Source organism: Gopherus flavomarginatus, chromosome 1 (assembly GCF_025201925.1).
Source record: "Gopherus flavomarginatus isolate rGopFla2 chromosome 1, rGopFla2.mat.asm, whole genome shotgun sequence".
Classification (NCBI taxonomy): domain Eukaryota; kingdom Metazoa; phylum Chordata; order Testudines; family Testudinidae; genus Gopherus; species Gopherus flavomarginatus.
In genome coordinates this window covers 345908948-345929935 of record NC_066617.1, presented here as the reverse complement: position 1 = coordinate 345929935, position 20988 = coordinate 345908948, and the positions used below count along the sequence as shown (strand labels likewise).

The 20988-nt window shown below is 38.2% G+C and overlaps 1 protein-coding gene across 2 annotated transcripts in view; it reads left to right on the top strand.

Annotated features, from left to right (window-relative positions):
* The window catches only part of CEP295 (centrosomal protein 295), a 77945-nt gene that overhangs the window by 17318 nt on the left and 39639 nt on the right, over positions 1-20988 (top strand). For both annotated transcript variants that reach the window (XM_050940309.1, XM_050940318.1), the window contains exons 6-17: positions 808-921; positions 2181-2321; positions 5415-5598; positions 5873-6046; positions 7591-7815; positions 9374-9480; positions 10266-10475; positions 11370-11467; positions 11596-12727; positions 14526-14706; positions 14854-15006; positions 18903-19121. In XM_050940309.1, coding sequence (XP_050796266.1) covers positions 808-921; positions 2181-2321; positions 5415-5598; positions 5873-6046; positions 7591-7815; positions 9374-9480; positions 10266-10475; positions 11370-11467; positions 11596-12727; positions 14526-14706; positions 14854-15006; positions 18903-19121 — 2938 coding nt within the window. The remainder of the gene's footprint in view (positions 1-807; positions 922-2180; positions 2322-5414; positions 5599-5872; positions 6047-7590; positions 7816-9373; positions 9481-10265; positions 10476-11369; positions 11468-11595; positions 12728-14525; positions 14707-14853; positions 15007-18902; positions 19122-20988) is intronic.

Sequence of the window (20988 nt, the reverse complement as noted above, 5' to 3'; positions counted from 1 at the left end):
CCCAATTGCGTACATTTTGTAGGAACAGCATAGACATTTGCTAATATAAGGAATGTCTTTTCTTGAATGGAACGTCTAGTAATTCTAACACCATCATAAGACATTTAGGCATTTGTAAACATAGTCTGCAGTGGAGTGTATTTGAGAGATTTTATTTTTGCTTTTTTATTTGAAAGTATATTGTGTAGTTATGGTTGTTCTACATCGTGACATTGCTATAATTGGGATCTGTATTAGTACATTAAAAACAAAGCACTTTTAAGGTAAAACTGTTGAAAATTGAAACCATATCCTTAATATTAATGACAGTTGGCAGGGAGGAGTTTGCCTTGGGCTGTTAGACCCTGTCAGTCATTAAACCCTCTCAATATGCCTCATGCTGAATGTGGTTTGCTAGTTTATATATATATGTAAAGTTTGAAAATCTGTGCAAATCATTCAATTATGTTCCATTTAGCTCAGTGTTTCTCACACTGGGGTTGCCGCTTGTGTAGGGAAAGCCCCTGGTGGGCCAGGCCAGTTTGTTTACCTGCCCCGTACACAGGTCCAGCCAATCGCAGCTCCCACTGGCCGCGGTTCGCTGCTCCAGGCCAATGGGAGCTACTGGAAGCAGCTGGTCGATCGTGGCTCCCACTGGCTGCGGTTCGCTGGACCTATGGACAGGGCAGGTAAACAGACCAGCCCGGCCCACCAAGGGCTTTCCCTACACAAGCGGTGACCCCAGTTTGAGAAACACTGATTTAGCACGTAATGGAAAAAAAGTGTGGCTGGTAAAGTAACTGATTATTTGTACTTTCTGCTTTTTAGAACTTTGAAGTGAAAAGACTGCCTACGGTGAAAGTCTATAATGCTGACAATTTTTCTGTTACTCATCACCATCTTTCGGAACCTTATGTGGATAGAGAAATGGACACCCATCAGGTGACTGATATCAAATATGCCTATGGTGTATGCTCCCTTATTTCAATACTATTGTATTGTATCTATGGATTTTAAATCTGCAGCAGCAGATATTAGTTTCACAGAACTTGTTTAAAATCTAGGAGTTGGTATCACATAATTAAAATGAAGACATGTCAGCTAATTTGGATTTCAAATGGTGAAGACTTGTAACAGTGTACATTGTGTGTATGTATTCAGGCCACTGTCCTGCAGATATTTACTTGAGTAGTCCCTTTATGTTCAGTGGGACTGCTTGCTTGCCTAAAATTACCCAGGATTGTTAAATGTTTGAAGCCTAAAGACTGAGGGTATGTCTACACTACCTGCCAGATCAGTGGGCAGCGATGGATCCAGCGGGGGTTGATTTATCGTATCTAATCTGGAAGCAATAAATCGATCCCCGAGTGCTCTCCTGTCGACTCCTGTACTCCACTGCCGCGAAAAGCTCAGGCAGAGTCGATGGGGGAGCAGCAGCGGTTGACTCACCAGGGTGAAGACTCCAAAGTAAGTCGATCTAAGTACATCTACTTCAACTACATTATTCACGTAGCTGAAGTTGCATAACTTAGATTGATCCCCCTGTCCCTCAGTGTAGACCAGGGCTAAGGGCAGATGCATCAGAGTGTTTCATATGGGAAACTTTGAAAATGTTTTCCCCTTTGTTGTTGCCCGTGTATCCTTGTTTACTGGCCATGAGTTTTCACATTAACTTTCTTCATCTCTCAGAGGCCAGATTTCAGAAGGCTCTTACTTTGCAGAACTCGCAGAACGTGTTTATTTTCTGTATGAATCTGGGAAGACTTCAGTTTTTTCTGTTGTATTAAAAAAAAAAAATTCTACAGCATAGTATGAAATCAAATATATAACACTGTCTGTATTCAGCATTATACCTTGTATTGAATGAAAAATCCTGGGTGTTTTTTGGTGTACCCAAGCTACTATAAACACTGTATAAGGGATTTTCCACAGTAGCACTTGAAACTAGAACAATTTGGCATCTCAAAATGAGAGGATTATAGATGTCACTATGTACATATGCCTTTTTCAAAAGTATGAAAACAATTTTATGCTGTTTCAGTTGAGAGCTGTATACATTACAAGTTGTATACAGCCATTCATAACTACTTTTTAAAGTAGTTTGGCTGAATGATTGAATACAGAATTGCTCATTTATTATCAGCTGTATTTTGAGTCTCCACAGTTTCATGATATTTGAACTGTTACTAATTGACTACCAGCCAGATGCTCGGTTAGTAGCTGAAGAGGAAGCAAAGCGGTTGGACAAACTACAAAAAGAGGGAGAGAGAGATAGGAGAGAACAGCTTGAAAAAGCACATCTGAGAGGAAGTCATGCCTTGAAGATGGTCCATTTGGCACAAGTAAGCAAAGTGGAAATAGTACACTGTAATTCTTCTTAATGTCAAAATGACCAGCAATTTAAAAAAAAATAAATAACGGTAAGCTGGATTCTAAATTAATTGGTTTGAATTAGAACATACTGACTTCAGGAAAGACCTTGGAATAATGAATGTTTTCAAAATGCATATCCTTAAAAGAAAACTGTTCTCATTTTGCTCAGCCCTGCAATCAGAAAGTTCAAAAGGTAAGAAGCAATTCTCTGTCATCAAAATGAAAGGGATTTGAAAATTAAAGGAATACTGCAGATAGTTCAGGTTTGTAGCTAATGCTCAAATTTTACAAAACCTGATATAGCAAATTTTATTTATTGTTTTCAAGTATTTTGAAAGAGTTTTGATTAGGTGTAGGTCCTGAGTTGCAAACACTGGAAAAGGAATGTTGAAATGAGTGCAGAAGAAGTGGGAATGTACATTTTGGTTTTTAAATTGACTTATTTTTGTTACCAAAATTGCACACATACAAACATATACATAGTAAATAATGCCTGAGACTGATTTAAAAAAAAAAGTGGTGTGAATTTGAGCTTGCAAACTCTGTTGGTATGCTTCTAAGTTCTTTGCTTCAGAACTATTTGGCTTGATCTTGAAAACTGCTGCCCTTTTAATGTAAAGGGTTTTTAACTGAAGTCCTGCAGTGTGACTAAACTGCTTAAAGTGGTCTAAATCAATAAAGTGGTCAAATAGCAGGTACAATTTTGGCAGTTTCAAAGCTTAAGAATTTCAGAACCCCCATCTCTCGCAGTGTTTAAGAACTGTAGTGGTTCCTTTAGTGACCTTTAAAAATATTCATAAAACTATTATACTAATTTTCTTCAACTCTGGATTAAGTTTTAATGAAGAGTAAAGTTTTCAAAAGTGGGTGAGTGAAAATCTTTGGGACATAGGGTTTATAATTACTTAGGCATGTTTTACATTTTTACTTCTACAAAAGCCTTATTTAAGCTTTATTTCTTCCTATTTTAATTCTTGCTTCAATGCTAAATGAACATTAAAAACTGAATATTGAAACATTTAATTTTAGGCAAAATACAGTTCTTTTAAGCATTTAAAAATGAACTATGCATTATATTAAGTAATAGTGACATTCCTGACTTTGGAAGTTGAACTCTGATTCTGATAGCCCTTCTCATCCCCATTTAGGTATTTAACTGTGTTGTTTCATAATGATGACAGAGTGCTCAGCAATACCCAGAAGTGCATGTGAATAACTAGGCTGTTTTAAAGCTAAAACATATGTTCTGAATTCAGCTACTCTGCTCCCTTCCTTTCCTAGTTTTATAAGAGATGACAGAATGATTTTTAATTCTGCATAGTAAAGGTGATTGCAGACTATGTACATTTTAACCCAGCAGTCTTTAGAGGCAGCATGAGTGGTCAGACTTAATCCACAGAATATTAGCTGGGAGGAAGGTAATTATCCTCACTTTACAGGTGGGGTAATCTGAAGCAACAGCTACCTTTTTACTAGGAATGCACAAACTTTACCTTCAAAAGCCTAGGTTTAAATTAACTTGAGTGACAAGTTAAATGAGTTTGTTCTCAGTCTAGCCCATGTCCCATACTGCCATAGTTCAGCCCCAAGCCTCTCTGCTTGTCTTGAGTCTGTTGATACAAATGAAAAAGCGCTGTTGGCTGGGTGTTTCCAGTGATCGTCCTACCACTTTGGAATTTACATCTCCCTTGATACAAAATACCGTGATCTTTTGAGTTCATTGTGGGGCTCATCTTTTTTTTTTCCCCCAAGTTGTTTGAATATGAAGGGGGAGTTTAAAGATGACAAACTGTTGTATGGGGAGAAGGATTTAATTTTTGAAATCAACTTACTTACTAGTGGTGGGTTATATTTGTGATATAATTAAATTATATCTAGGGTGCCTAAATCACATACTACTGTATATACTCGTTCATTAGCCTGTTCGTTTATAGTCCGACCCCCCCAAAATGGATAGGTAAAAGTAGCAAAGACTGTATGACCCTTTCATAAGCCGACCCTATATTTCAGGGGTTGGAAGACTTTGGGTCCCGGCCCGTCAGGGTAAGCCACTGGTGGGTCAGGATGTTTTGTTTACTGGGAGCGTCTGCAGGTCTGGAGCCCCTCAGCTCCCTGTGGTCGTGGTTTGCCATTCCCAGCCAATGGGAATTGTAGGAAGTGACGCATCTCTTATTGACTTCAGTTGGAGATGAGTGCTCAGCACAGTGAAAAATGAGATTTTTGTCTCTTCTGTTTCTTGATAATTTGAGAAGGCTGAAATGATTTTTTAAAATATTTTTCTGCCTTTTTTATTTTACGTAAGCAATTGTGCTTCTGTTTAGCACAAAGGTCTTGGTGGCAACTAGAGAATTAGAAAAATTATATCACAAGAGATGAGTGAAAGTTGAGCTTTTAAGAAAAGAATGGATTTTAGTCACTGTTGTAACTCCCTGATTTTTGTTTGAACATTTGTTTAACTTGACTAACATTTTGGAGAAAGGAAGCCTTCCTTAAATTTTCAGTGTCCCCAATCTGTCAGGTTCAGTGTGTGAGCTAATGATGTATATAATCTCCTCCAAGACTCCAACCAGTCATCCAGCAAAATTAGGGAAGACCAACATTGACTGCTGATATTTCTAAGGTATAAAATAGAAGGAAAATATTTAAAACAGACTTTCAGAGCTTTTTAAACATCATGACAATGCAAGGAGAGTACTAGCCCAATCCAAAAAAAATCCTTTGCAGGTCAGCAATTTAACAAGGACCTAATGTTTTGTTCTATAAAATAGAAAACTTGGAGTTCTCTTGTATTTAGGAAAATTTGGTCTTAAGTATATTTTCTGATCTTTAACATTGTAGTGGATCCTTCAGTGCTATTAATGACTCTTCATGCCAATAAATGAGTGTAGGATATTCTAAATTGATATATATTTTAAGAGGTGTTGTGTGTATGTGTGTGTATTTAAGGTCAGGAATTTTGTTTTCCAGTATGAAGCAAGCATTAAACAAATCTTGTGATAGCTAATATCAGACTGTCTGGATGTGAATGCTAAACTGTTAATTGATTACTTTGCTACTTGAAGGACCGGGAAAGGCTAATGAAAGAGCTTGAACAGATGCAGAATATGGACCTGGCACGCAGAAGACAGATTGTGGCACAAATGCCACCACAGCTGTTCGAACCTGCATACAGACGCATGGAAATTAAAGAAGACTGGCAGAGGGAACTGGAGTTTGCCTTTGAAGATATGTACAGTGGAGATAGGAGTAAGCTATTTTGAAAGATTGTGAGCCACTGTCAGCATACAGTATTTAAAAAAAAATCTTTGTGGTAGGAGATCTAAATTAGATTTGTGTTGAAAGACTCAAACAACTTTCTTAGTTTCTTTGAAACAAAGTTTTGGAGTAAGATTGACTTTTTTGAACTTTGGAACTCTTGAGGAGCTTGTTTGGTGGTCTAAATCTTGCAATTTAAAGTGTTTTTATTCAGATTACAGATGGAATATATATGACTTTCACATGGTTTCATTTCTTTATTTAGAAATGAAAGGAGACATGATTTTGCACCTAGAGCCACAGCCTTTGCCAATTCCCTCTGATCAGTCTCAAGATGAGGACTTGGATATCTCCCTGGAGCCAGATTTTGCATGTGAGACTCAACCAAAATTGGATGACGTGACAGAAGAGGAATCCCAGCACCCTAATGAACCAGAGAGTAAGAAATTTTCAAGTTTAACTCTTGTATTTGATATACTTCATTATTTAAGCCATTTGGATGTACCAGAGTGACAAGAGGGGTATTGTTTTCGTACAGGAATTTTGGAAAATGTAGTAGTGAGTTTAAAAAAATAAATAAATAAATAAAAGTAGAAAGTACATTAAATAGTAGAGATCATAGTATCTTCATCTCTTTTTAATTAATTTTAACATTTAGAAACAATTCCAGAAATTGGAGTGCAATAAATACAAACTTCAGATGGAAAAGTGAACCCTTGTTTTTTGTCTCATTCCTATGTATTGTGTTGAGTAGTACTGAGGACTATTCTAAGCAGTTGCAGGATTTGTAAATGTAACTGGTGAAATTGCATGTTGACTGTAATACATGCATATTATAAATATTTTGAAAAGTTACTTTAAGATATTTATGTTGAGAACCTGTATCTATCCCAATGGTCTCCAAACTTTTTTGATCGCGCACCCCTATCAGTAAAAAATTTGAGCATGCACCCCCAATATATGTATATATTTATTTATGTATAAATTATATACATGTACTACTGTACTAATATATTATGTACATTATAAAACATACACAAAAAATAGAAATTAGAAAAGGATGAGATAAAGATGAAATAAATAATAGTTTTTAAAAAAATTATTCTGTTTATGGTACAAAAAACCTTTTTGCGCTCTCACAAATTATTATTAATAATTTTTAGTCAGAGCAATGTGATTAGAATAGGAGTACTTGTGGTACCTTAGAGGTGCCACAAGTACTCCTGTTCTTTTTGCCGATACAGACTAACACAGCTGCTACTCTGAAACCTAACAATGTGATTGAATATGCTTCATTATTTCTGAAAATCTTGGTTTAACATTTTGTGATACAGTGATTCAAAGGTCTGGATTAGATTTAAGGTGTGGAAGGGCGCTCAGGGTGTGGTGTGGGGTCTCTGAGAGCGCTCAGGGTGGGGGTGCAGGAGCAGGCTCAGGGCTGGGGCAGGTAGGAGATGCAGAGCACTTACCTGGGGCAGCTCTTGTTTGGTGCAGGTGGCTCTGCGTAGCATCACCCCCATGGCCACGATTTTGGGAGCCGTGATTCTAGGAGCTGCCTTAGCCCAGGGCCCTTCAGCCCCTAAAGCCCCAGCATTCTGGGTGGCCCTGCCTGGCCCGGTGTGGGGGGCAGCTTCCCTACCCGCTCACTCGTGCCCTCCCTCTTCCAGCCACCCCCTCCCTTTCCCCTCCTCCGGCGATGTTTCTCCTGCCGCGCCACCCTTTTCTCCATCAGTGCTCCTCTTCCGCCACGCCCCCCCCAATGAATTGTCTTGCGCACCCCACTTTGGAGACTGCTGCTCTATTCCATGTGAGAAAGTTGTTGTATCTCCTTAATCCATTTGTATAAGCAGCTAATGAAAACAAATTTTGCCAAGATAAATATCTTAATAGGATGATTTTGTTTAGTCAATGACGTACATAATCTGTACCTTGTTTTGTCTTGTTCTTATACCTTTAAGAGTTTGAGGTCTGTGTTCCTCCTAGATCATGAAGTGAGAGTGGCTCCCCAACCACAATCAAAACTAATCTTAAAAAAATTGCTAAATAAGATCCGGAGCCAAAAAAACCAGTGGACTTCAAAATGTGAAGCAGAGATTCAAAGTGAAATTGAGACAATTGAGTCAGGAACACTTGCTAGTGAAGAGAGACGATTATGTGATTCAGATCCTGGTCATGAACAACATACTGATTCAGTCTCTGAAGCCATAGGTAAGTATTGTATAGCTCCCCAACTAAAATTAAATATGCTTTGAGAGCAAAGAGGGCCTGGCTAGGCAGAGCTGTGATTACTACTTTACCCCTAAGAAGTCTTTAGTGAACAGCCTAAACTTGGTGCTTTGTTCTGTTCATTTTGGAGACGTGGGGTAAAAAGTGGCTACATGACTTGGCTTAAGTCGTTTTGACTTTCAGCGAGACGTAGTTTTTGAAAACTTTACCATTGATCCATTTCTGAATTTTTTTAAAAGGACTTCTTTTACAGCGAAGTTTTTTGGAGGCTGAAATCACTTTCTCTTGTATTTCTTGACATACTGGATATCAAGTACCAATAAATTGGACGGACATCTGTTTCTGGATTCAGTAGCTCTTTTGAATTATCTTTACCATGAAATAGATTGGGTTTACTGCTTGATTTGTAATTACTTTGCAGCCATTTGTTTATCTCACATTTTGCTTCTTGGATGTCATTGGATTAGTGCATGTGATTGGCTTTTAGAGTCTAACTGTTAGGCAGTTCAGTACTGTAATTATTTAATAAATAAATGATCAAGTAACTTTAACATATTAGAATTTTATTTACACTTGTGAATGCATGTGCTGTAATGTCATAGTTAAAATTGAGCAGGCATTCCCTGAAATTTTGGGGATGGCTTTGCCATTAAGGCGCATGTGTGTGGTGATTTATTACTTCATCAATAAGATGTGAGAAATATACTTACTAGAGGGGAGCAGGAAACCCTTCCTCATGAATATTGAGAGCTGGTGGTAACAGTGACCATTCTTAATTTAAATGCTCCGTTGAAGCTGACTGGTATTCATGAGGATGCTGAGAAGGCAGAAGCAGAGGCTCAAAACTCTTCTGCTTGAGGGTGCATGAGGAGAGTCTCTTCTGTCTTTATCTAGTTGTGCTGCCTCTACACCTCTCCTTCTGGCAGCAGAGACCTGAGTCCCAGCTGCTGCTGTTGCTTTTTCAGTAGCTCATTGAAGAGTTAGAGAATTTTGACAGAAGCAATGAAAACAATCATGATCAGATTTCATTGATCTGTTCCAAAAAGCTATGAATGAATTTTGGGGAGGGGAAAAAAGAGTGAGAAGCGTGCTGCTCTTTTTTTAGCGGCTAGGAAGATGGTGCGTTGGAAAGTGTAAATACTGCTTCAGGAGGGTGTGTGGATGAAGAGAAGCCCCCTCTCCATCTCCCTGCATCTGGGAGAACAGTGAAAAGGAGAAAGATGAAGCTCTCCATCTTAGAAGTTGCTGTTAAAACACAACGAATATAAAAGATGGGACCCCTCCGCAAGATCCAGGGATGTAACTCTAGGTGTGGTGGGAAGTGCCAATTCCCACCTTCACAGGAGTCAGTGGGGATATTGGAAGAAGAACTTCTCATCAGAGTGTTTTCCTTAGACTCAATTAGGGAAACCTACCCCCAGTTGAAACATTGGGCTGATCTGTAATACTTAAGTTTTTAATGTTCTGGCTAGTAGTTCCCAAGCTCTGACATGAGTAATATTCCTAATTGTGCTATCTGTTAAATATATATATGTTTCAGAATCTCCAGAAATGTTGGAGCATACTATTATAGCTGGAAATTCAGTCTTAATCCACCCTCAGGAACAAGCAGCCAAAATCAGAATGGAAGTAGAAACACAAAAACAGGTATCTGTGAGTGTTTTTTTTTCTTAAACGTCTCAGGATCCTTTAAAATGTGCTTTACATTATAGTTGCTGTATTTCAAATCTAAGAATGGCCATATTGGGTCAGATCAATGGTCCACCTAGCCCAGTACCCTTGTCTTCCAACAGTGGCCAGTGCCGGATGCTTCAGAGGAAATGAACTGAACAGAGCAATTTATCGCGTGATCAATCCCCCTGTCATCCAGTCCCAGCTTCTTGCAGTCAGACGTTTAGGGACACCCAGAGCATAGGGTTGTCCTTGACCATCTTGGCTAACAACCATTGATTGACCTATCCTCCTCCGTGAATTTACCTACTACTTTTAACCCAGTTACACTTCTGTATTTCACAACATCCCCTGGCAACAAATTCTGTAGGTTCACTGTGTGTTATGTAAAGCACTTCCTTATGTTTGCTTTTAAACCTGCTACCTACTTCATTCGATGACTCCTGCTTCTTGTGTTATGTGAAGGGGTTGATAACAGTTATTCCCATTCTCCACACCATTCATGATTTTACAGATCTCTGTCATATCTTCTGTCCCTCGTACTCATCTCTTTTCTAACCTGAACAGTCCCAGTCTTTCTTTTCATATGGAAGCTGTTCATACCCATAATCATTTTCGTTACTCCTTTTTTGTACTTTTTCCATTTCTAATGTATCTTTTGTCAGGTTTTGCTGCAAGTGATTTGGGACGTAAGAATTAACTATGTTTTATGCTTCTGTCATTTAATTCTGGAGAATCACTATAGTATTTCTGTGTGATAGATAGAGCGAATAGAGCAACAAAAACAGCAGCAGCTAATTTTGCTTAAGCAAATTGAAGAAAAGAGAATATGCTTAGAGGCAGAGTTTCTGAAGGTCCAAATGAAGGCTCAGCTGGAGGAAATAAAGAAAAAAGAGCAAGAGGAGAAAACTGTGAGTGTTGAGCTGCGTCCTGATCCACTTATGAACCAACAGAGGGAAGTGGAACACAAGGTAAAGTAAGAACACTTTGCATCACAATTCAGAGAGCTGATTCCCATTGCTAAATTGGAGTGACTGTTTAAACTTTATTTTCAACTTGTGTGCCGTGAGGCAGGATTTCCTGGCTCCAAAGTGTATTTGTGATAATGTGTAAGCACTGATTCACTTGACATCCACAGACTTTGGGTACTGATTTGTTTCTGCAGGATTTTAGGACATTGATCATAGAGGCTAGAAAATTGTTATGCACAAAAACCAAGGTCATGTGGCTGACTTGTGCAGTGAGTTGTATCATTATCTTCTGTGCAGAAATGCATGGGAAAAGAGACTACTATTTTTTTTTTAATCTGCCTTTTTGACTACATAGAAGCCCCAAACAGGGGGAGGGGGGAGATAAGAGAGAATATGGAAAGGGTATGGTCTAATGGCTGCTCTTAAGTGATCTTGAGGCATCTTTCTAGACCTCATTTCCCCCCTTCACAGAGAATCACAGACTATCAGGGTTGGAAGGGACCTCAGGAGATCATCTAGTCCAACCCCTTGCTCAAACTTAAGTGCAGCCATTTTGGATCATTGGTCCCCTAGTCTGTAGCAGGACCCTTGTACCTCTCTGAAATAAGCTGCAGATCAACTGTGAGCATCATTAACTTCCACAGTATGTGCTAGTGAGTAATACCAATTTGGCAGAAGAGAATGTGGCTTTAGACCAGCTGCTCTAGGAACTGCACCCCAGCTCCACTGCCTCAGGCTGAAATGTCAGGGACTCCAAACAAGCGCTGACTAGTGCACAGTGGCTTCTGCTGGCTTGAGAGTAAGAGTGAACATGCTGCCTAGCATTAATCTCATTTAATATGTTTTATACTTGTTGTTTGACTTTTCCCACCTAAACAATTTGTTTTCTGTTAGACTGAAACTGCTGCAGTGCCAGGAACTGGCAGTTCTAATGAAGAAAATCATATACAGATGATTCGTAACTATCAACAATGTCTTCTACTGCAAAACAGGTATTTTCCCCATGTAAAATTAATATCTTGGTGGATTATTTGAGAATTATTTTGTAACTGAAATCTGTTCCAGTAATGAAAACTGTCTTCGTGCTACACAGGAAAGAAATGTGTTTGTTTTTGTTTAGATTGCACAAACAATCAGTTGAAGAAGCCAGAAAACAGTTGCAGGAATATCAGAATAAGTTGAAGCAAAGATATCCATCTATTTCTATGCCATTAGGCTCTGCGATTACATTGCAGTCAAGATTTATTAACTTAAAACCTACTACTTGTGAATCAGTTTTACAAATGCGTGGACCCACAGTGCTTCATGGAGATCATCCATCAGCTAACCAGTCATCTGTACAAGATCATGTACAAGAATATGTTCCGCCATTAACCACACATTCAAGAACACATTTTGTGTTGGAAAAGCCATTTGAACCGAGAGATGAGCAAAGGCATAACATGGGCTCTAGTAGGCAGATACAATCTATAGAGGCCTCGCAGTCAGAGCAAAAGCAGTTTCATTTGCCACAACAGAATTACCCTTCACAAGAACAGATGGAAATATTGGGTCCTTCTGATAATCAGGTGAGAGACTTGTCAGAATCCCAAAAGCTGCCTGGGTCAGTCATGATGACTTCACAAGATGCTTCAGTTATGATGCAAACAGAGGTGCATATACAACGGGACAGTTCAGCTTTGCCCACAGAAGAGTCATCTGAGTCTTCAAGAACCCTGGGTCTTGATAAAAAGTCAGTAATGTCTCAGAAGATGCCAAACCTACTAATAGAGACAGAAGCACAAAAACAGCCTCAGCTTATAGTTCTTGATACGCCAGCAGCAGAGGGGTCTCTGATAGCTCAGGCTGCATCATTTGATTCTTCAGAATATCAGCAGGTACCTACAGAGAGCAGCATAAAAACAACCTTTGAACTAACTATCCCCCAGGCTTTTCAACATCTTACTTCATTATCTCCTGATGAATCTGAAACTGGGGCAATCCAGGAGTCCTTGGCATCCAAAAATGGAGGTGCATCTTTGTTAAATTATTCCAATATACTAAAGTTAAGAGAGAGAGTGCTAGCTTCTTCAGAGAGCATCCAAGCTCAGCAAGACCATTTGAAAGAACTGCAAGAGCAACTGGATGGACAAAGAGAAGCTCTTCTTTCTAGGCAGAGAATGCAGGAAGAACTGCTCTTACGTAAGCAGGCTAAATTAAAGGAACAAATGCAGAGACAACAAGAGGCTTTGAAGGATTTTCTTAATAAGCAGGTATGTTTTGTAAATGTAGTATAATAAGCTGTCTGCTAGTAAGTGTCCAGGCTACAGAATGGACTTTGCCAATTAGCAGAGTTCCCCATGTAGTGTGCAGACTTTGCGGATGTGCATTTGTCCATTACTGAAACCAAGACTCAAACTAGTGATCTGTGACCTTTGTGATCTGTAATCAGTGGTTCTATTAGATGAGCCATAGGAGCCTCTCTCTGTCCAACCATACAGGAACTGTGCTAAACTTGTCTTAAATTGAACTCTGAACGTAGTGTTCATTGAAGTAGTTACAGTTTTTGAAATATTTGGAAGCATAATTCTTCAGTTTTACAACCTTTTAAGTGATAACTCTAACATTAAGGGTGTAGTGAACACTTCTGTCAGGTAAACTGTTTTAAAAAACTGAGCTGTGCTTTTTTTATACCTGCAAACAGGAAAATTGGTTTTAAAATTGCTTATATTGGCTGCCTTGTTTTGTTAAATTGTTTCTGAATAGCAGTAACACTCTCCAGACTTTGAATTGTTTTTTAATCACTTAGATATATAAAATAACCCCTGTTCATTTTACAAAGGAATTTAAAAAATGAAATTCACATTTGTAAAGGCTGATCTGTTTCAAAAGGCAACTTTCCTGTTCTGCATCTCAATTCTAACCTTGTTTGAATTTACGGCTTCTCCTGAGCAGGCAAAAAGCTATGGTGTGATATTTGAGATATGGACAAATATCCATTAAGGATTAGGTTGGGGCACTCATAATTGTCACTTGTAATCTAAGAAAAACTCTCCTTAACCCTCTAACTATGGGACCTTTTCTAAAGCTTTTTCTTTGCTGAATTTTCCTTTTTTGGGGAAGTTGAGGGGGATGGGGGAAGAGGGCGGTAGCAGAGATCAAATTGTGTATGAACTAAGCTACCATTGATGTTTGAAATTTATTTGAATTTACAGAATCAAGTTCATGTATTAAAAAATCCCAGTCTGCGTATTTTTCCAGTATAAAACTTGTCCATAAAGTCACCTAACGGATCTCTTTAGTTACTGTTTTAAGATTAGAAATGGGTGAAAATTTTTCAGTAGATAGTAAATTTGCTGAAAACCACAGGTTCAGGGTAACTAAAACTATTGAATATCAGATTGAATTCAGCTAATAGTCCATCGGAATAAAAAGTGACTTTTTTTTTTTAAACGAGCTGTTTTGACATTTCATTTTGAAACAACCCATTTTATTTAAGCAAGAAACCAAAATAATTCAGTTTTGGTTCAAAATGAACGTTTTTCCCCCTACATATTTTGGTTGAGCCACTGAACCAAAAACTCAGTTATTTGCTGATCTCTATCCAATATAGTCCACAATATCTTCATGTTAAGCAAGTCTCTTTATAGAAGCTGGCTATACAAAAACTCTTTTTTGCCTTATTTTATTTAAACTGGTCTAGAACAGTAGGCATCATAAAGAATGACTTCACGCTGCTTTGGCTCCCTGCCTTTCATTTGTGTAGTTTTCAGAGAAGTAAAATCCCTGTCAATGGTAACTGAGAAGTAAGGAGAAATATTATTTCAGGACTTGATCCTTCAAGAAACAAAGTATTTTGGCCCAATTCAGCAAAACTCTTAAACACACAAGTAATTAACTTTTAACAAGTACTTACATGCCTAGATATTTTGCTGGGTTGAGTTCTTAGAACCTTTCTCTTTTCATCTTCTGGAAAGTGCTGATGTATAGGGTATTTGGCACACATGAAAAAATAGGTTTAGTAAAATGGGTGTGAAAATTATCTTAGCCACTGTTACGTCCTCTTTTAAGGCAGAAGAATCTAACACGTACAGAGAGATGACAGAAACACAGAAGTGTGACCACTTCAATCTGATGACTTACCTTTTCAGAGATGCAGAAAATAAATCTCAAGAAGTTAATTGTGGTGATGTGAACAAATATGATGAAAATAGATTGCTTTCACAAAGCATCAGTCAAGCTGAGCAAATCGGTGAGGCCATCTATCATATTATAATGCTGCTGTTCACTTTTTCAATTATAACTGGTTTCTTTTTTCCCCTTCCCTCAAATTGGATCTTCAACTGCTTATAGTATGTTACAAATATGTAAATTGCAGAACATTATTTTTATATTACAGAGCAGTCTCAAAGAATTCTGGGAAGAGAACAGAGATGGCGAACTTCAAAACCGCCTCTGGTTAAAATCAAGTTAGGGCTAGATTTGGAACAACATGAACTAAGTGTAATACCAGAGCTAGACACGCCAAGGAGTGGCAAAGTTTCTTTTACAGGTAAAACAAAAAAAAACAAAAAAAAACTTACTGGATGTTCTGATTAGCTTGAAATATAATTCCTGAAGTAAAAATGAACATTTTTTCCTTTGACTTTGAGGTGGTTGAGGGTGAAGCAGTGGTCTCAGCTGTAGCTTTATTGAGGTTCAGGTATTTATTTTGTATTTATAGAGCAACAAAAAGCATACTGTATTATTTACAGTTAACCAGTGCCTTTCTTGGAGAAATTGCAATCTAAATACAGACTTAAAAGGCAAATTACGTGGAATTTAATTTCAGGGGCTTGGTTATCATGTTGGTTATTTGCATGCCCCTCCCAGTGCAGTATGGTTGGATGATCAGGCCCTATATTTTTATATGAAGGGATTCTTTTCAGAATGAAGGTTAGTGACTTTAAAAATAAAATATGGAATATCTAAAATCTTTCAACTGTTCATTTTTTGAGATTTCATCTGAAACATGCAGCTTCAGTGTAAATGTTCCCTTATGAATTGTCTTTGAGGTAGTTTTGCTGCATAGAAATTTTACAGATGTTAGGCGCTGTACAGCAGCGGTGGGTTGCTAGAACATACACAGAATATGCAACAGCAACAAAATTAAGGGATGGTGTCAAATTGCTACAGAACTTCTAATAAGCTTGTTGTACTGTTCATTTAGGACATACTGTAATATAGTAACAATCAAGGGGAAAATGTCAATTTACATTTTCAGACTGTAGTGTGAATACCTTCTATAGTTATAAGTAACACCCTAGAGGACTAATACTGAACAGGTGGATGAGGCTTTTTTTTTTTAAACAATTAACAAACTCATCCAAATCACATGACTTGGTAGTGACAGGGGACTTTAACTACTCATACTTCTGTTGGGAAAATAATAAGTCAGGGCACGTATTATGCAACAAATTCTTGGACTGCATTAGAGACAGCTTTACAGAAGGTGAAGAAAGTAGGGAAGAGGCTAGTTTTGATTTGATTCTGACAAAAAGGGAGGAACTAGTTCAGAATTTGAAGGTGAAAGGCAGCTTGGGTGAAAATGGAATCATTAACTCTTCATGATCAAGGAATGATAGAAGGGAAAACATCAGGATAAAGAAAATGGATTTTAAGAAGGCAAACTTCAGCAAAATCAGAGAATTGGTAGATAAGATCCCGTGGGAAGCATGTCTAGGGAAGTTGGCAGTATTTTAAAGAAACATTATTAAAGGCACAAGAGCGAACTATCCCAGTGAATAGGAAAGATAGGGAAACCACTGTGATTTAACCAGGAGATCGTCAATGACCTCAAATGCAAAAAAGTGTCATACAGAAAGTGGAAACTAGGTCAAATTACAGAGGCTGATTATAAAATAACACAAGCATGTAGGAACAAAATTAAATTAAAAACAAGAAGACCATCAAGGACAGGGTAGGCCCATTCCTCAATGAGGAGGGAAAGACAACACCAGGAAATGCAGCAATGTATTACGTTTTTTGTTTTGGTTTTCACCAAGAAAGTTAGCAGCATTGGATGATTAACATAGTGAACATCAGTGTAAATGGAGTCAGACATGAGGCTGAAATAGGAAGAGAACAAGTTAAGATTGACTTCGCCCTAGCCTACACTACAGAGAGAGCTGTCTTGAATCGACCAAATGTCAACCTAGCTCTGTACGTGTCAATGCTAGAATTTCATCCTCACCGATGTAACTCACCTGCTACACTGACTTTATGCCGCTCATGGAGGTGAAGTTATTGAGTCAATGTCGATGTAATTATGTCGATACAGTGTCAGTATAAACACTGGATTGCTTACATCAGATGTTGCTAGCTTTCAGAATTCTTCCCAAAAAGCCAAACATGGACAGTTGAGTTGGTGCAAGTACTCCTAGTGAGGACACACCGCTGACACAAGGAGCAGAGCATAGATATGCACAACCAATGTAATTGCTGTGGCAGTTGTAGGCTGACGTAAGTTAGGTGGACTTAATTTTCTGGTGTAGACATGCCTTTAGACAAGTTAGATGTCTTCAAGTTGGCAAGGCCTGATGAAATACATCCCAGAATACTTAAGGAACTGTCCGAGGAGATCTCTGAAGCTTTAGTGATTATCTTTGAGAATTCATGAACGATGGGAGAGATCCAAGGACTAGAAAAGGGCAGATATAGTACCTTTGTATAAAAAGGGGAATATAGACCAGTTGTCTTAACTTTGGTAGTACCCAGAAAGAGAATGGAGCAAATAATCAATTTGTAAGCACCTAGAAGAAAATAAGGTGATAAGTAAGTCTACATGGATTGTAAAGAACAAATCATGTCAAACCAACCTATTATCCTTATTTGGCAGGGTAACACCTTAGGGATCAGGGGAAGCAGTAGATGTGATACATCTCAAATTTAGTACAGCATTTCATAAGTCCCTCACATGGATTTCTTATAAACAACCTAGTGAAATATAGCTTAGACAAACCTACTGTAAGATGGGTGCACAACTGGTTGGAAAAGAGTACTCAGAGTAGTTTATTACTTGTTCACAATTGAGCTGGAAGGGCATATTGTGTGCGTTCTCGCAAAGATCTGTCATGGCTTCACTATTCAGTATCTTCATTAAAATAATTTGGGTAATGGCATAGAGAGTACAGACAATACCAAGCAGGAAGGGGTTGCAGGCGCTTTGGAGGACAGGATTAGAATTCAAAAGCTTTGGAGGACAGGATTAGAATTCAAAAGGATTTTGACAAACTGGAGAAATGGTCTGAAATAAATAGGATGAAATTCAAGAAGGACAAATGGTAAATACTGCACTTAAGAAGGAATAATCAGTTGCACAAATACAAAGTAGAAAATGGCTGTCTAGGAAGGAGTACTGCAGAAAAGGATCTGGGGTATAGTGGATCACAAACCTAAATGAGTCTATGTAATACTGTTGCAAAAAAAGTGAATATCCTTTTGAGATGTATTAGCAGGAGTGTTGTAAGCTAGACACAAAAAAGTAATTCTTACACTCCACTCAGCACTAATACGGCCTCAGCTGGAGTATTGTGTCCAGTTCTGGGCACCACACTTGGGGAAAATATGTGGACAAACTGGAGGAAGTCCAGAGAAGAGCAACAGAAATGATTGAAGGTCTAGAAAACATGACCTGCAATGAAAAATTGAGCTTGTTTAGCCTGGATAAGAGGAGACTGAGGGGGAACATAACAGCAGTCTTCAATTACGTAACAGGTTGTTATAAAGAGGAGGGTGATAAATTGTTCTCCTTAATCACTGAGGACAGGACAAGAAGTAATGGGCTTAAATTGCAGCCAGGCAGTTAGGTTAGACATTAGGAGAAACTGTGAGGGTAGTTAATCACTGGAACTAGGGAGGTTATTGAATCTCCATAGGTGAAGTTTTTTAAGAGCAGGTTAGAAAAACACCTGTCAAGGATGATCTGAACAATACCGAATCATTCCTCTATGTAGAGAACTGGACTAGATGACCTCTCAAGGTCCCTTCCAGGCCTACATTTTTATGATTGGAAACAATATTTCTCTTTATGTACTTTGAACATTTGACAATACTTTGTAGATTGTCCGTTTCACTGTTTATTTCTCCTGAAAAGTCAGGTAGCTTCCTTAATTGCTTAGGTCTTTCAAAACTAGGAAAACCTGGTTCTAAAACTACACAAATGGGCAGAGGGACTCAGTAAATTAGTTTTAATTTTTTTAATTGACTAGAGTTCAAGTTCACAGTATCGCTTTAAATTAAACCTAGAGATTAAATGCATTTTTGCAAGTGCTAAACATTTCAATTGAAATAGAACACTTAACAAATTCAGTACTGTATTTCTGTAGTACAAAATGCACATTTCAACACAGCATGTCTTTTTATGAAACATTACCTCTTACCTCAAATAAATAATTCTTTCAAATTCAGATAAGACAGATTCCGTTGGTGAAGAAGCTTCTCTCATTTCATCTGTGGAAGAGCTAGTGTCTGGCATGTGCAACAGTGAATCGGTTCATGAAGAAAGAGACTTATCCATAGCAAACTGCAAAGAACAAGGTTCTAGTGAGAATCCAAGATACACTAACCAACTAAGTAGTTCATGGCATGAAAGACTGATGGTGGATGCTAGTAGTTCACATGAACCAGGTGGGAGAATCCATCTTTTTTTAAGGTATATGTAGTTATTTTAACATTTTAAAATATACAGCTCTTTAACTGTCTGACCTGATTTGTTAGAGGATGTACAGTGGGTCTGAAGTGTGTGTGTGTGAGTGTGAGTGTGTGTGAGAGAGAGAGAGAAGCTTGACTCTACATACATTTAAATGTACTATTCAGTTTCATAGATCGTATTTTAGGGAATTTTCCTTGTATTTATTGTATGATGATTTCCTCAAGGAACCAAACAACTTATCATATGGGTGGTAATTGTGGTCTTTGATGCTTTCATCCCTGTGGCTCTGGATTTCAGGACTGAGTTTGGTATTCCTGCCAACCGTATATTTTCCTTTGATTAACTCTGGTTTTAATAAGATATTGACTAAAGATAGTTTTTTAAAAAAAACCTGAATGTGTATGGGGTAGGCAATTTATACATAGCTGTGTTGTACAGTATTTTGGTTTAAAATAGTAACTAGATTTTATATAAAAACACCTTAAATTTTCCAGCCTTAAACGCCATTCCATGTTTATCTGCTCAGCCCCCAATCCCAAACAGCCCTGCTAGCATTGGTCCAGATGTGATTTTACTTCCACATTGTTAGCCCAGTCAGAGCTGCTAACTGAACATTGTTCCTTTTCTGATCCATTTTCATTTTGCCTAGCTATCCACTTTAATCCAAAATACCTGCTCGTAAAGGCATCATTGCAGGTTGGATTGTCACCTTGGTGTCAGTTTAGGAACCTAGCTTGAAACATGCGCCTTGACTTAGCTCTGAAGGGTTTGTCTCCCTGCTTGTCCCAGCCAATCTTGGGATTTTTTTGTTTCTCATGGAGCAGCTTCTTGATTGGGGCTTTGTCTTAGAAATGTTTATTCAAATCCTTATTACTAGTTTACAACAACAGGACTTCCAGTGAATAAATAAGATATATTCTAGCTTTAATTTTGCAAAAATACTTACATTTATTGCCACGGTGTAATAGCCAGCATATTGAAGTATAAGAATCTCTTACGGGATGCTGGAGGCTGTGGGAGACAATTGGTTTTTGAGTGGGTCAAACCAAGAAAACTAGTGCTTTTGCAGTTTCTGTTGCCATCCTCCAAATACTGTGTTCTTCACTACTGGAACTAAGCAATGAGATCAGGATAAACGTCTCTTTGCTAACTCCACGGAGATCAGCAATTCATTTGGCCTAGGATGTGAAATTGTGATGTATTCATCCCTATGTTAATATCACAAGAATGAACAGGCATTAGTGCTATACACTAATGCAACACATTTTTTTTTCAATTATAGCATAGTTTTTTAATAGTCTAAAGTTAGAAGGCAATATTAGATCACCTGGTCTAACTTCCTGTATATCAGAGGCTGTTAAATTTCACCCCATCACGCCTGCATTGAGCCCAACAATTTGTGTTTGACTACAGCAGTGGTTCTCAAACTGCGGCTAATGTGACATCCTCAGGGCCATAGGGATAGTATTAGATGCAGCCCACATAACACATTGTGCACCCAATACGCGGCCCATGATGGTAAATAGGTTGAGAACCACTGGACTACATCATAACTTGTGTTTAGCTAAAGCGTGTCTTCCAGAAAGGCATCCTGTCTTAGTCTGAAGACATCAAGAGATGGAGACTCCATCACTTTCCTTGATAGTCTGTTCCAGTGGCTAATCGCCCTCACTGTTTAAAATTGTTTTTGCCTGGTTTCTAGTTTTAATTTGTCTGGCTTCAGCCTTCAGCTTTGGTCTTTATTATGCCTTTCTACACTAGATTGAAGAATTCTTCAGCACCTGGTATTTTCTCCTTGTGAAGAACACATACATTGTAATCAAATCATGTCTCATGCTTCTT